The 16317-nt window shown below is 44.0% G+C and overlaps 1 protein-coding gene across 3 annotated transcripts in view; it reads right to left on the bottom strand.

Moving 5' to 3' along the window:
- The window catches only part of RSAD1 (radical S-adenosyl methionine domain containing 1), a 151276-nt gene that overhangs the window by 41053 nt on the left and 93906 nt on the right, over positions 1 to 16317 (bottom strand). For all 3 annotated transcript variants that reach the window (XM_078654455.1, XM_078654456.1, XM_078654454.1), the window contains 3 exons: positions 6169 to 6316; positions 2556 to 2610; positions 1826 to 1929 (listed from right to left, as the gene is read on the bottom strand). In XM_078654455.1, the coding sequence (XP_078510581.1) occupies positions 1826 to 1929; positions 2556 to 2610; positions 6169 to 6316 (307 nt within the window). The remainder of the gene's footprint in view (positions 1 to 1825; positions 1930 to 2555; positions 2611 to 6168; positions 6317 to 16317) is intronic.

The raw sequence follows: 16317 nt of genomic DNA on the forward strand, positions 1-16317 counted from the left end.
AGAGTAAGTGACAAAAGGCATGTTAGAAAAGAAAGGAGGAGGAGTAAAAGGCCTTGAAGGAGATGTTCCAAAGTCTTTTTTCTTTGGAGGAACAGGGGAAGTAGTGTCAGTGTCCAATGGTCTTGTCTTCCTCTGGTAAACTGTTACGTGTCCTGTTTCAGGGTCTATATACAGTTTAGGTTGTTCTGCGCTCACTGGATCAGGATGGGAAAGTTCTTCGGCTGTGGAGCTTTTTTCGGCTCGACTGTTGTTTTCGAGTCGGTGACCTTTTTCGGTTCGACGACTCTTTTTTGTTCGACGTCTTTTGTTGTCTGTACTGCCTTTTTTGGTTCGGCGACCTTCTTTGGTTCGACGACCTCTTTCGGATCGACCGTTTTTTTCGCTTCAATAACTTTTTTCGGTTCACCGTGTTTTTTGGGCTCGATGACCCCTTTCGGCTCGAGGATTTTTGTAGACTCGACGGTCATCTTCGGGTCGACAGGCTTTTTAGTGTGTTCTGGTTTTGTGGATCGACACTCTTTTTCGGCTCAACTGCCTTTTTCGGGTGAACTGTTTTTTTGTGATCGACGACCCTTTTTGTTTCAACGCCCTTTTTTGTATCAACGAGCTTCTTCGGCTCAACATCCCTTTTAGGTTTGACGGCCTTTTTGGGAAGAGTTTTGCTCGTTCCTGGGGTATCAGAAGGCTTGGGTTTGGTCTTCGGAGCCGAGCCGGAAGGCGGGGCCTCTGAAGGAGTCTGTCATTCTCGGCTAAGGCCTTTAGGCTATGCTTTGACCGGAGCCTTGTCTTGAGATGGAAGCGGGGTTGGGGGCTTGGTACTCACGGTTTGCCCCGGTGTGATCTGGTCATCGGAGTCCGACTGGTCCTCTACGGTGACAATTTCTAGGTCGGAGTCCGTCGCTTCTGGGAGGTCATGTTCGTCATCGAAAATGTTCTCCGGTTCCGGTGCCTGCCGCTGCATCTCTTGTCTAGCGGCCCTTCGGTTCCGGATAGTTTTCTTCGACCGGAACCGAGCACAAGCTCAACCGTTTTCCTCGATGTGCTCGGGTGATAGGCACTTATTGCATACTGTATGTTTATCAGTATGTGGGAACTTGGAGTGACATTGTGGGCACTTTGTAAACGGGGTCCTTTCAATCGGCAGCAGGCCCACGTGGCATCGAAAAGGCCCAACAGCCCGCGTCGACGACCGGATCAAGATGGAAAGTATTATCGAGTCAGGGCGTACCGAATGAGAACAATACCGTCGAGGTAGAAGGCCTTTTGGCCTTAGAAAGTTGAAAAGTTTCTGTTCCGAAGTTGGAGTTGAGGAATAGCATGCGAACCCAATGGCGGAAAAACCAATCTGAAGATGGAGAGGATGCCCATGCGCACTGTAGTCCAGGGGAGGAGTCACCTATCTCGTGATACTTCGAAGACTCTTTCAGGACAACAAGGTGCAAACATCCGGACCCAACATTAGGCGGCGATCTATGCTAAGATATTAATTCAGCATCCCACATGCCTCGAACATAGAGTTACAAAAAGAAACCAGTCGGCTAGAAAGCAAGAGCGACTCGGACAAACCTCCCTCCTCAGTCTAATGCATTTGCACTTCATAACCAGTTTTGATATTAGTTTTATGGTTTTACGCCCTACCAGTTTGTAGTAACATGCGTGCGATTTTAACTCTTTTCTTTTTAATAATGATGGTATATTGTAACGATTTTAAGTAATTGAACAATAAAGCTTAATAAAATACACTCCCATAATAGCCTTAATATAAACATTTCAAATTAATGTAAGATCTACTAGGTGTACCACCTCCCTTACGTGACTACTGTACCTGACATCCAGTTGAAGCAGGCCCTGCTGAATCATAGTTGTCACAGGTTCAGAGGCATCAAATACATCATGCAGACTCAGGGGAGGTTCAAGCTCCTGCCAGTGCTAACAGAAAGAAAGGGTGACGCATAACTTAAACAAATATGAAGATAAAAAACCATAGGAGAATGAGGCAGACAGAAAAGTAAGCAACTGGGCAAAAAAGTAAATATTTCACAGAATTTTTTTTTTTAAAGCATAGGGAATCAGGCATCATGAAGAACACAACTGAATGGTGGAGCAAAGAGAATAGCAAGACATCACAGCAAGCAGTAACACAGACATCTGCAAAAAACATGTGGAACTCCCTCGCCCACAACCATATCATGAAGTGGCACATACAAGCGTCCATAGAGAACACTCCACAGACCAGAACAGACAGGTCCTTAAGGAGTAAACACGGGGAACCCTTCTGGATGTATCATGCAAAAAACCCTACAAAGCAACCCACATGGGGCAGTACACGAAGCACAAAAACATCTACTTGAGGCAAGTTGGACAGAACCTTCGCAAAAGTGGGGCAATCCAAGCAAGAACAGCATCAGAAGGTGATGTCAATCTCTTGGTAAATATCGTCCCACTCTATCAGTATCAATGGCAATATTATTACAAATTTCTGTCGCTAAAGCCAGCTTAATCACCAAAAATCATATGGAATGCTTTTAAGTTAAGTGCAATCATTGAAAACTCACCTCATGTGTGATTCCAGTGTCCAAACGCAGCCCTAAAACCAAAGCCTCTTCCAGCCTATGGAGAAAGAAAGCCATTACACACAAAGATGACAACAGCAGGGAATGTGATGCACCCAGTGGACAAGCGTGGATCATGAGTGGCAAGTAGATATAGAGAAACCATAGTGATCACTGGAGAAACACAGAAAAAGCACTACACAAGCCAAGACTTAAAACGAGTCTGTGGGTAGAACAGGGGCATATCCGCTTCAGTCGCTTTGAAAACTCCATTTTGCAATTGCTAAAGCGTTATTGAGCTGTTGGCATTCAGAAGCATGCATTATAGTGTGGGGTGCACGTTGGATTCCGGGTGGAATCTAGTCTTCGTTCTCACATGTCTGTTGCTCTCAGGTCTCTCTTATCAAAAAGTCTGTGCCTTTCAATATCCATAGTTAAGGAAGATGGAGTTCCAGATTACAGAGGAATGATGGGGTACTAGCATGGAGTCACAATTGACAAGAGATGAAATAGGAGAAAAGAGAAGGAGAGATAGTAGCCAAGAAGTTCAAATTGGTGATGGGGATTAAGACACAGGAGTTGCGGGACAACGATGGTGAAGTTAGATGCGTGGATGGCATCAAAGTGGCAGGAGGTGGTAGAGTCAAACCAGAATTAAAAAAGCAAACAGGTAAGGGAAGGTAGTCACAGAAGCCAATGGAATCAAAGATCATGAGATTCAAGGGCTGTGAGAGAGCAGAATAGCAAAATGTATCAAAGGGGCAAGGAAAGGGGGTGAAATCACAGCAAAAGTTGTGGTCAAAATGGAAAACTACTCAATTCAAGGAGCAAAGGGGTAAATGCAGTAAATGCTGTTGTAGCAAACTAGACGTGAAACATGCCAGAGAAGGAGAAGCAGAGAACCTATAATGTGTTAGAACCTGCTAGCAATGGCCAAAATTCAATTGAAGATTATTAGTGTCCCAGCTACTAGGGTTCCTCAATAGCCATCAATAACTTTCACTCAACCATTGTGTTCATTTGTAACGCAACTAGTGCTCACAATACAAAAAAAACAACAAAAAAAACATTCTCAACTCAATTAAAACACACTGAAACCTCTCCGACTGTCTTACGGGTTATTAAATCTGTTTGCTTTCCACAAGGTGCACAACTATGTATTACTGAAGCGACTGGGAGCAGTAAATCACAGCCTCACAGCACAATCTTTCACTAACTACTGGCCACAGGTTTCAGGATTTGACTGTTTGATGAAGCCATACTTACTTGTATAGTCACACAGGGCTCCCCACTGTTGCTTGTCCTCTTTTAAAGTTTATATAATGCTGCCTTTTCATAACTGTATGGATGAGTAAATACCCCGCATTTCACATCACTGAAATTTCAAGCTTAGATATGGCTTATCTTCAACTTAACAACTCCAGGATGGAGTTACATTTTTCTAAAAAAGGAATATTTGTTATTGTCACCTTGACATATGTGCTCCACACATGCCAGACGATTAAAAGGGAAATATACCTTGGAGCGTATTACAGTACAAGAGCATGTCACAGTCTGGTAAGGTGCACCCTCATTGGATATACCAGGCAAAGATAGGGACTGTCCACCTTATTACAAAAAAATTGTTATCCCGATTGCAGGCACACATTTGTCTACAACTTGAGCCTGCACTGGCGGCACAGAGCATTAAAAGACTTAAAACCGCTGGTCCAACTTTCAATGCCTAGGGAGCTCTTAGAGGTTTTAAGATTGGAATACCTAGGTGCTCATTGGTACTCCTGTACCTTTGCCATACAGCATGCTCAAGGGGCACTAACTGTGCGCTACTTCGTAACTGGTTTGTGTACTGTTTGATTCTTGACCGCCTGTTATCTCCTGTGACATCATCGAGATTATATTGGGCACACACTGGCACACCCTTGAGATCAAGCAGCAGCAAAAGGTGCACTAAAATGATCGGTATATCCAAAGAAGCAGTGAAAGCATCTATCTGCACTTCCTTTCATAATACGAAAGACCCCAGAGGTGCAACAGCAAGAGAACAGCTGGAGTAAAGCCTGCTGCACCTCCCAGGGCACAACCCAGCCCCTGGTATCCTACTTTCACTCGGATTCCTCTCTAATTTCTTAAAATAGGTTTATGGTGGAAAGTTGCTTTAACAAACCTAGTTAATCAGGTTAAACGATGCACTTCTCATGTTGCACTGTGGGCCTGTCATCAAAACCACCTTCCCTACTCTTTACATCTTATATGCTTATTTATTAGACAGCGACAACAGAAAACTGCAAAAGATGTCCAGCTGATTTTAGTTTAGAAAAAGTGACCATGACACACAGCCTATAGATCACTTCCTAGGCAATCAGACAGAATTGTTGTACAAAAGCTAGACTAACATTAAAGTGCCTTAATATTCACGCAACCGTTCGTTTAGTGAATATCATTCAGTCTAAACAAAAGGACATCAACCTGCCCTAAGATAGGATCTGACTTGTCATTCATTTAAAATGTAAAGGTCGGAAGATCATTCTCCATGCAAGGGCTATTTGAACTCCTTCCAACAAATACACTTGTTGCCACCAAGAGGCTAATAAAAGCCTCCCTCCTTTTTCAAAGCTAAATCAGTCAGTTCAGCAGCTACAAAAACAGTCTTTATGGTAGTGTACTCATGGATTCAGTGAAGGGGGCAATGATGGCAATGTCACAGCAGCTGAGGGCTCAACGCCACAGGTTCTGATAAAAGAATAATCAAGTGGATGACAGAAGCGATTTCTAGAAGCCAAGGATTTCAACTGGTAGGCTTGGTGTGCCACAGGAACTGAGAGGTCTAAGGGGGTGTCAAAGAACATAATACAGGAAGTAGAGGTAAAGATCACAGGAACCGGCAGGAGAAATGGTCACAGTTGAGGTCTCACCGGGGCAAGCAGCGCTACCGAAGCTTATGGTGTCAAAGAGGCAGAGCGGCAGGTGTCATGTGAGCGGAGGGTTTAAATATAGGATTGATGCAGGGTCACCCGAGTTCACAAATCAGAGGGGTGAGAGTGTGTTGAAGGACCTGAGACTACAAAAGAATTAATGATGTACTTGAAGCTAAGGTGTTAAGGAGGTGTGGTGTGTATCACAGAAGATGAGATGTTTAAGAGGGGTGGGGTACAAGAAACAAGAACAGGATTCCGAGGAAAAGGTCTTAGGAACTGATGGGGCACACTGTGAAAGAACAGAGACCTGAAACTGAAGTTTAGGAACAGTCATTAATAATAGAAATGCTACAGAAGTGGAGTTTTCACAGCAGCTGCCTAGAGATACTAGGATCACAAGCACACCTGGAGTCTTCCCACCGCCAGTTTAGAGACACTGTGAGGGACCTTTCCTGCATACTTACATCTCCATTACTTCAGAGGAAAGTTGAACAGTGGTACTCGCCCCACTATTTCAATGATACTAGGATCTCTGGCACCTTGTACTTGCTCATACCGAGGATAGAGATAAACGATTCACGAGGAGGAGATAAGGTAGTCAGCCCTCAGTTTTATAAGTACCTAGGTCACTGGTACATTTGGGACACATGTGACTCTATCCACACTATCAGTTCAGAGACAACAGTGCATGAGGTACTTACACTTCAAGCTGGGTCTGCTCCACACTCTTCCTGGTGCCATGTCCACGACTCAACACCTCCTTCATCCATGGTTCAGGCTCCAACGTCTGTATACGGGCTTCACGATGCATTTTCCCATCACCTCGGGGAACAAATCTGCCATGTGCCCCTAAAAGAAAAAAAAACCCTTACTTCTTTATGTATTAAAACCCACACGAAAGAGAATTCAACCTACACTCTCCCAAAGACATCTCTCCAAGCGCTGCTCTTCTGGATGAAAAAGAAAAAAAAGAAATCGGGGGATGCTTAGTGTGAGCATCCACCCTATCGCGCCTTCTCCCACAAGCTACATTCAGCAGTATGAGTTACTACAATGAGTACACTTTCTACATTACAAGACCCCAGTAAATTTGGTTTCTTCCCATCATTGGCCTAGGTTGAAAGATTCCAGAGATAAGTTTCCCCCTTTTGTGTCCAGTTTGTGATACAGCACCCCTCAAGCTCAAGTCACCTCCAAGCCGTGTCTTTCCAATACTACAGGAGTCCCATGGGGAATGTGTTGAAAACGTCTACCCATCCTTACTCTGTCAATGTGCTACCGGATTCCTCCAAGTATGTCAGAATACCCATCTAAGCTTCCTCCCATCAAAGCCCCATGGCATAGAAGAGTAGTAGTGTGTGTATTAAGCGAGCAGAAGCGTCTCAGTGGTACAGGACCCTGTCCTTCAAACCCCAGATTAATGCACTATCCTCCTCCATGCACTACACCCTCAAAACTATTAGGAAAGTCCTTCCCTATTTAGAGAAAGAGCACAGGAAAACTGTCGTTACTGGGCTAGTCCTTTCACGCTTGGACAATTGTAACAGCCTGATGTTAAACGCCCAGCAGAGCGTTCTTAATAAACTCCAGTTACTGCAAAATGCAGCTGCCCGCCTGATCACCGACACTCCCAAATTTGCATCGGTGGCTCAGGACTTGGTGAACCTTCACTGGTTGCCAATCCGCAAGAGAATTGCTTTTAAAGCGCTATGCATGGTCTTTAAGGCCCTACATGACATGGGTCCTAGATACATGAAACTACTCTTCCGCTGGCATAAACCAGCAAGAACCCTGAGATCTGGGGAACAGGCACTGGTCACGGTCCCCAGAGTTAAAAGAGCACTCTGGGGTGGCAGAAGCTTCTCCCTCGGGGCAGCAGAGGCTTGGAACAAACTGCCACTCTACCTCAGACAATCCTCGGACCTGATGGCCTTTAGGAAAGAGCTCAAGACCTGGCTCTTTACTCATTAATCCCATAGCCACTCACTTACACTGGTTCAATTATGATAGCGCCAGGACACCTCCGGGTAACAGAGCGCTCTATAAATGTAAAAAATAAATAAATAAATAAATAAACAAACAGGACCACTGGCAACATTTGGAAGTTGCGGAGTGGAAAATTCCATCTTGCATTGCATTTAGTAATCCACTCCCAAGTGTGAGAGGGACTCTCGAAACCATCCACAAAACCCTCTTAAATGATAAGACAAGATACAGCTTTGCCAAGCACATTTTTGCATGGGAGTTTTTAAGTAGTAATCCATAAATGTACAAACTTCATGGAGTACCTGAATATATATTTTTTTCAGCAATAAATAGGTTTCTCTAACCTGCATAAGAATAAGGAAACGGACAGGAGGCAACAATTGTCATGCTAACCCAGTGTGAAGAGCCCTCTGACCAGCATATGATAATGAACACTTTTATCTACCTGAACACTTTTATCTGCCTAAGACTCAGAGTACACTGAGCAATTCAATGTTCATGAGATGCAAACCTCTCAGAACTACCTAAGAAAGCCAACTACAACCAGGTAAGACGCATGCTATCCACACTAGCCATGGATGAACATTTTGAACTACATACAACAAACACCCTGACTTTCTTTAGTTTTTTGTTTAAGGTTCTGTTTAAAGTCCATGTGGTTAAGGTCAAACCAATGGGTGTCTATTTTTGAGTCCCAATCATTCGATGCAATCTCATATCAATATTGTAACTTCAGCCTGCTTCTTCCAACTTAAAGTAATTGAAAAGTACTTTGTGTTTTTTTTTTTACTCTTATTAGAAAGTAACTGGGGGGATAGAGGCAACAACAAAATGGGGAGGATACATTTCCTGTAGGGGAAAGCCGTGTCCTGTAGGGATAAAAGTCATAATCTTAACAATATTTCCAACAAAAAAGATATGTAGTTCAATACCATATATTATATATTTTAGAAGGTGTGATGGGACTGGAGAGGCATGAAGGGCTTTTTCAGTTTTGTTTTAAATCTCTTTTTTATTTGTATTAGTCAAATACACAGTCAGGTGATGACAGCAAATAATGACACAGCAATACAACACACAGTTTATATTTTGCATTCGCATTCATGGGTTATTCAGTAAAGCACGTCATTACAGGCCTTCAGTACTTCCCTCTCTTATGGTCCTCCCAAAGGTCATTCTATATCTCTGGGTCACTGGGGCACACACCTGTGCCCTATGCATATTCCAACTACCCCAAATCTGAACACATTTCTAGGGCTTTTCAGTTTTGCTACTATTCTAGTGAGTACATTTAGCCAGTTTGTGGCTTTGACAATTTTGCCTGCAATTTTTGCATTCAATAAGAAGAGTATAACATTTTTGGGCGAGTATAGTTAGGTGGGGTGTGTATGTGTTTTTCAACCTAATAAGCTGAGGAGGAGGAGGAAGATGTCTATAGAAAACAAGTGTCTACTTAACTCTTTTCTTCACCGATCAGATGATGAAGTTTACAAAGATTCCAGGATAGCAGCACTGAGGAAATTCCAGTGAGAGGAAAGTCAAACAGCAATAAGATCAGGAGTTTTTTTGCAAATGCAGCCTCACATCTTTGAGGTATGAGGTTGACGGGATAGACCAACTTGATGATGAGGACAAGGCAGTGAGGCTATGTTTTTTTTTCTTTTTGCTTTTGGTCCTCATCTCCACCATGGTTGTAATCTGCTAAACCTCTGAACAAGGAAGGAAGGCATATCGTGGTGCTGGCATGCTGACTCAGTTAAAGACTGGTAAGGGTACAAACGGTGAATGGAGCTGCCATGACCCTACAGCTATGTCATTCGCCATGCCGATCCTGACACCTTGTTACTTATTAGACAGATACTAACCATAAGCCAATTACCACACCATTGCTTATATCCACCGGTATGCCAAGAGAAAAAGGCGAAATTGTTTAGCAGGGAGAATATATCATGGCTTCGTAATCATCGGACCTGGGGGAAAAAAAAACCCAGTACGACTAGTGGGACCAATCAAGTAGATGCCAAAAAGCTCTTTTATCTGGTTTCGCAGCCCTTGCGAGATCTACACCAGTCATGTAAAGGAGGAGAAGCCTCTTTCCATCGCTTGCAGATTTCTCTACGGGCCACCAAGATAGAGTAAAACAATAGGTTTTTGGCAGGACTTCACTTCTGATCCATTACACCGAAGATTACTAGCCGAAGGTCTATAACCACTGTAAAGCCAATGGAAGATGTAAGTTTGTTGCTAATTAAATCCCAGAAAGATGTCAGGTGTGGACAATCGTAGAACATGTGCGCATCAGAGGCCGCCACTAGACCACACCGGGCGCATGCCACCGGGTCCCCTGTTGAAAATTTAGACAACCTCTGAGGAGAGTAGTAAGCCCTGTGGAGGGTAAAAAGGTGGTTCCTACGGAGCCAGGCTGGTTTGACTAGATCCCACAAGACATTACAGGACATTAGCCATAGATCGTTCAAATTCAGGGAAGGCAACAAGGAACCCCACAGTAAGTCTGGGAGATGGAATTCCCCATCGATCTCTTCCAAGATTAGGCTGTACCATAGGGAAACTTCCTTAGATACTGATGGTTTATCAAGCAAAAAAGATTCCAGTTGGCTGCCTCCTCCTAGAGGCGTGTTATAACAACGGGGGGTTCTAGCTGACTATGATTGAGCCCAACTTGATATTTGTAGATACTTCAATCTGGAGAAGTTAGGGCCCACCTTGCTCGCTAGATGTTCCCAAGAAAGCATAGTCCCTTCCACAAACAGGTCACCCCATGTTGAAATTCCGGCGTCTTTTAGTGGGATTACCAGTACATCGTTTACCCAACCAGGAGCAGCAGGGAGATCCCATATAGGAGATCTATTCGAGTAGTATCCTAGTTTGGTTGCAGCTCTGAGATTGAACCAAGTTCTTGCTAGGCCCTGCAGCACCTTCAATGTAACCTTTTTGAAAAATTTAGGGTCACCAAACTTGAAAAGAAAACCCGACTGCCCAACTCCTTCACCCTGTAGTAAAGCCGAAAACATCGTCCCTATGCCTTGGTCTGATGGGATTTTTAGCAACAATCGTGCGTGTGTCATCTGAAAAGCCCACACATATATCTGAAGGTCAGGACCAGCCAAACCGCCTTTCTCCCTACGCCGCCTTATTTTCTTCAAAGCTATTCTTACGCTTTTGTTTTTCCAAATGAATGAAGAGATGTCACTCTGCAACTTCGCCATCAGTGATGTGTCAAAATAAAGTGGTATGGTATTAAAAATAAAAGTCAACTTAGGTAGAATGGACATTTTCACTAATTTTGCACGACCCAGAACTGTCAGAGGGAGATGTCCCCAAGACCCCATTAACTTCCGGCAATCTTTAGCAACTATAGCAAAGTTGGTGGGAGCAATCAGGTTGATATCTTTAACGATTCTTCAACCAAGATATCTCAAATTCCTACTTAGTTGCTCGTTAAAACCGGTTACATCGCTATTCCATGCCATAATTTCAGTTTTGGAGGCATTTACCTCGTACCCTGAGATTTTCCCAAATTCCAGGGCTAGGTTTATAGCTGTCGGGAACGCGGTGCTGATCTCTGACGTCATGATCATGATGTCGTCTGCATACAGGGACACCCTTTTTTCCCAATCTCTGTATTTAAAAGGCTTGATGTTGTTGTCCTCCCGAATTTTTTGAGCAAACGGCTCTATATAAAGATCGAAAAGCAGAGGGGATAAAGGGAAACCCTGCCGTGTACCCCTTGTAATAGTAAATTGTTCGGACAGACCCCCGTTAACCAAGACAGATGCGGATGGATTATGGTATAGGAGCCCCACCCACGCCGAATTGAGTGTACTGCCTCCTGCAGAATACAGTTTTATTCTTGATGACCCCTCGCAGGGAACACTTAAAGGCGTCCCATACAGTACTAGAACCCGCAGAGCCGATATTGATTCGCAAAAATTCTTGTGCTTCTGATCTAATACATAAGAGATCATCCGACGATGTAAGAAGGGACCGATCAAAAGACCATGACCTGGCCGGGGATTGGATCAAACCGACAAGATCTAAAGAAGCTGCGGAGTGGTCCGACAGGTGCGATGGCAAGTAAGTGACATTTTTTACCGAATCGAGCAAAGCTCTACTTATTCGAAAAAAATCAATCCTGGATCGGTGGTGATACTTAATTCCGGAAAGAAAAAACGGTTTTCTGACCCGCTCTTACTCTCCAGATGTCTATAAATCCGTATCGACACATACATTTAAGTAGGAAAGCTCTGGACTTAGACAACGTTTATTGTCGACTAGACGGAGTCTTATCTAGCAAGGGGTCAAGCACGATGTTAAAATCCCCTGCTATTATGACTGGTTCTGAGAAGTGCAAAAGTTCGGAAAATAGTGATTCTAAGGCAGAGGGATCTTCCCGATTAGGCCCATAATATCCAGCTATAGTTAAACGTGAGCCACCTATAACCACGGTGGCAATTGCCCACCTGCCTGCGGAGTCTACCTTCTGCGTAATGAGTCTTGTGGTGATTGTTTTTTTTTAAAAAGAATAGTCACTCCCCTAGTAGTGATTGATTGGGAGGTAGAAACAGACAGATCTATCCATCTGTTTTTTTTTTTACCAGATCAAGCAGCTCAGCCTCAACTAGATGTGTCTCCTGAAGTATAATGACCTGCGCATCAGAATCCCGTAAGTATTGTAAAATCCTATTTGCTCTAGGTTTGGTGCGCAGGCCATTAATATTCCAGGAGAGAATCCTAAGATTACTCATGGCTAGTATGACTGGTACGGCTGGATACTGAAGGCATGCAGCCCTTAACCACTATCTGAAATACGATCCTTGTCCAAACTTTAGAAATGGAAATAAGATAGTCATCAACCAGATCGGAAATGAGGAACATTTTATGCTTTTTTTCAGAGAACCCCGCCCCCCCACCCTTGAGGAACCCTTGTACTATCTAACCGGAACATGTCCGGTTTGTGGTACCCCTGACCCATTCTGAGCCCCTACAAAGCGTTTTAACTATAAAGTTGAGAACTAGATAATATTACCATTATAGTTTTATCTGCTGTAACCCCACACGAAATCTGATCAGATCCCTCGATCTACAAGGTAGCTACCATTGTGATCTTCACCTCTATTTTTTTTTCCTTCGGATATTCACCCTCCCCTTTATTTATTTATTTATTTTTTTGCGAGAAGCTCCTTCCCTCTTACTTGTTTGTTTTATTATTCATCTGCTTAATTTTTTTTTATATATATACACGTTTGTTACGTTTTTTTTTTATTATTCGTTTTTTTTTACCTTTTTTTTTATTTAAACATTTTACATATCACCATATGAAAGAAGAAAGGGAAAGGACAGGAAGGAGGAAGGAGACGGAGCAACTGGGAAAGTCAAAGATTGTAGAACCCTAACCTCTTTACCGTAAAAAAAATTCATGCTCTCATGCTCTCAGCCAGAACCCCCCCTCGGCCCCACCAAAGGTCATCAGTAGCTCGTCTGCAGCCTGAACTGAGCGAATGTTAAATATTTTATTGTTAAACATAATCTTCAGAGCTGCAGGAAAACTCAGCTGCACTGTCGCACCTAGTTTCCTAAAAGCCTCCATCCTCCTGCCCAATTCCCATTGCCTATCTAAAGTAGCCCTTGATAGATCAGATCTTATTTGAAAAGTGAAGCCTACTCCTGATAGGGATTTTTGCTTGAGAGCTAGGTTAAGGATGTGGTCCTTTAATGAATAGGTGTGAAAGTTCACTAGGATCTTTCGTAGCTTAGTCCTCTGTGGGCTCCGCCTAAAGGGGTCCCTATGTATCCGCTGGATGTCAATAGCTAAATCCTCTTCAGAGTGATCTAAATTGAGAGACTTCTTTAGAAGCTGAATGATGTAAGCCTTGATGTCTGAACCTTCACTGCCTTCTGGCACGTTCAAAATGCGAATATTCTTTCTCCTCGCATTGTTTTCCAAGATCTTCATTCTGTCCGCCAGAGCAGTGTCTTCCCTTTTTAATTTGACAATTTCCTCCTTAGCATTATCCAATTCAAGAGACATCCCCGCAACTGTTTCTTCCAGCACTCCAGTTATTGAAAAAAGACCGATTGAGTTTGTATTGAGTAAATGACTAGGGAAAAATATGATACTAATATCCATTGTAAATGTATCTTATATTTCCTAATTTTAAATATTCAACATTAGTCTTGTCTAGTTTAATTAATTCTTAAGTTTTTTAAATATTTATTGTAATGGTTTTAAAAAAAAATGTTTTATTTCAAAACTATGTATTGTGATGCTTTTATGACTTAATTGTCGAATAAAGTTTTTGGAAATAGGAAAAAAAGACCGTCTATCTTACTGTCTAAAGACTCACAATAAGATCTGATCTCTCTCTCTGGATTATCGTTGACTCTTCAAACCCCCGTTTAAGGTCAGCTGACAAATTGGAGAACAAAAGCAATAATGAAGAGACAGAGATCTGGAGGCATGCTAGCGGTGGAGGCAGAGGGGGTAGAAGAGGTATCGCAGGTGGAAGAGGAATTGGAAACAGTTTGCTGCGGGATATTTAGATTTACATTTGAGTGCCCCTCTAGACTTTGACTGACATCCCAAATCGTCTGGCTCAGGGTCCGTGTCTTCTTCATGGCATACATGCTCACCCAGATGACTGCGCTCCTCTACTTCAACGGAACTGCTTGGTGTGCCAGAAATTGCTGCCTCACCCCTTGTTGCCGTACTAAACTCCGAAGGAGATGCCGCAGGCGAACCACTAACACTGATATTAATATCGACACTTGATTCTATAAATGGTTTAGTAGGTGAAGTAATATTCAAGGTAGAATTGACATTTATCGGAGGAGGGCTAGTGGATGTACGCCCCGCCCCAGGTTGAAGTTCGTTGCAAGCCTCCCCATTTTAACAGATGTAGAATCAACCGAGTCCAAACAGCCAGACTGAACCGTAATCGTGGATAGGCAGACACTGAAGGGGGATAGCTCTGAACCAAATCCAACACCTGAGGAATAACCTTGAAATAAGAGCGCAGAGATGGCGTTATCCTAGAGCTGGAATCAAGGATCGACTTAGCTGACTTAGCTAATTTTATAGTCTTTTTTGCGCGTTTAGCTTTCACTTCAGTAGAAAGATATGAAGAAGTTTTAAGGGGTGACTTAGAAAGTGTTTTAGAGGGCGTTTTAGTGGTATTTGTCGCTTTGGTCAGCTCGTAAACCCCTTCAGCACTGCCCTGGGTCGTTTCCCCAGACTCCAGCCTAAGTAGTGTCTGTACTCCCAAACCGGGGGGTCCACTCCTGTCCTCCTTCTTACTGGATTTACCCCCCTTGCTTTGATTTTTGCTGCCTCTATTGCCTCTACGACCCCTGCTAGCTATCACCGGCTGTAGGTTAGAGGGGATTTCAATTGGATAAAGGCTGGAGCTTCTGAGGGTGGTTGCTCGTGGGGTGATTAATATACTACACCCCCCCTGCTCTGCGCTGGAACCCGGTCCTGAGTCAATCAGCCCCTCTACAGGCGTCTCGAACAGCTTGCTATCAGCTGACCCCCCCTCCTAGCTTCCCCTTCACCTCCTTTGTTGAAGTCACAGATGTCGCAGAATCTGCTGCTATGGCTGCTGTAGAGGCGGGGGCAACTGCTGCTGTGTCGGCCACCTCAGTCTCAGCCAGCGGCCCCTCCTTGCTCACGAGCACACTGGGCCGAAGGTCTCTACGGAGACACCGCAGGCGTCTCCCTCGGCGGAGCTCCAGGGCGGCCTGATGCCACGGCCTCAGACCTGACGGCAGCGGCAATGTCGGCTCTGTCGAACAAAGCACCTGAATTGCCGGGATTCGGAGGGTCGCCCAACCAAGCTGGATCACGCCCCTCTCCAAACACATAGATAGGGAAAAAAGACCGCGGTCGCGGTCTGGTCCGTGATAAACAAGCTTCAGTAATTTTTCTGAAACTCCCGAAACAGCAGGACGGAGCCAAACGGAGTAAGCGGAGTGGCGGAGTTACTCAGAATTCTCACGCCGGAGTCCTCGTTCTCTCATGGTAGTCAGAAGCATAACGCTCCGCTAGGGCTCAGAGCGGAGTACCGCGGCAGCTAGCCTGCTGCCACCATGTTCCCCTCCCAAGCACTCAGCCGGCAGTGAGGCTATGGTTGACATCCATAAGTGGTCTCTCCACATTCTAAACATGATGAAGGGTGGAGAAAGTGCCCCAACTAGTAAGAAAACCTCTAGTATGCAGGAGAAATAATGAAATGAAATGAAATGAAAATAATATTTATAAAGCGCATCAGTTGCCCTGAGGCGTCCAGGCGCTAACACTGAAACAGAAGGTACCCTCAAGAGGTTACTGTTTGCTAAAGAGGAAAGTTTTAAGTTGTTTCCGGAAGCTGGTTAGATTGGGGTTTTCTCGCATCTGTCGAGGGAGGGTGTTCCAAAGTTTGGAAACATTATACGAGAAAGAGCGTCCTCCTGCTCTGGCTCTAAGGATTCTGGGGATTTTGGCTAGTGAGGCAGTTGAGGAACAGAGTGCCTTGTGGGTACGTAGGGAGAGATCAGGGCACAGTTGATTTCTGGGCCCATTTTCCAGAGAGTCTGGTGGGCGATGCATAGAGCCTTAAACTTTACCCTGTCCCTGACCGGTAGCCAGTGTAGAGTTCTTAGGCCATTTGAAGGAGGCCAGCTGACATGATGTTCTAAGAAGAGAAGCAGGTGCAAGAGTTTGTGGGATCATGGAGTTAGATGGTAGCACTTCCAGCAATAAAGATTAATTTCTTGCTTTGTTTTTAGTGGCTAGAATTGAGATCCATGAAGGCTGGCATAACATTTGGACTAGAGCTTAGAAGATGTTAAATATTTGGGAAAATGAA

This window comes from Lissotriton helveticus, chromosome 7, assembly GCF_964261635.1.
Source record: "Lissotriton helveticus chromosome 7, aLisHel1.1, whole genome shotgun sequence".
NCBI classification, from domain to species: domain Eukaryota; kingdom Metazoa; phylum Chordata; class Amphibia; order Caudata; family Salamandridae; genus Lissotriton; species Lissotriton helveticus.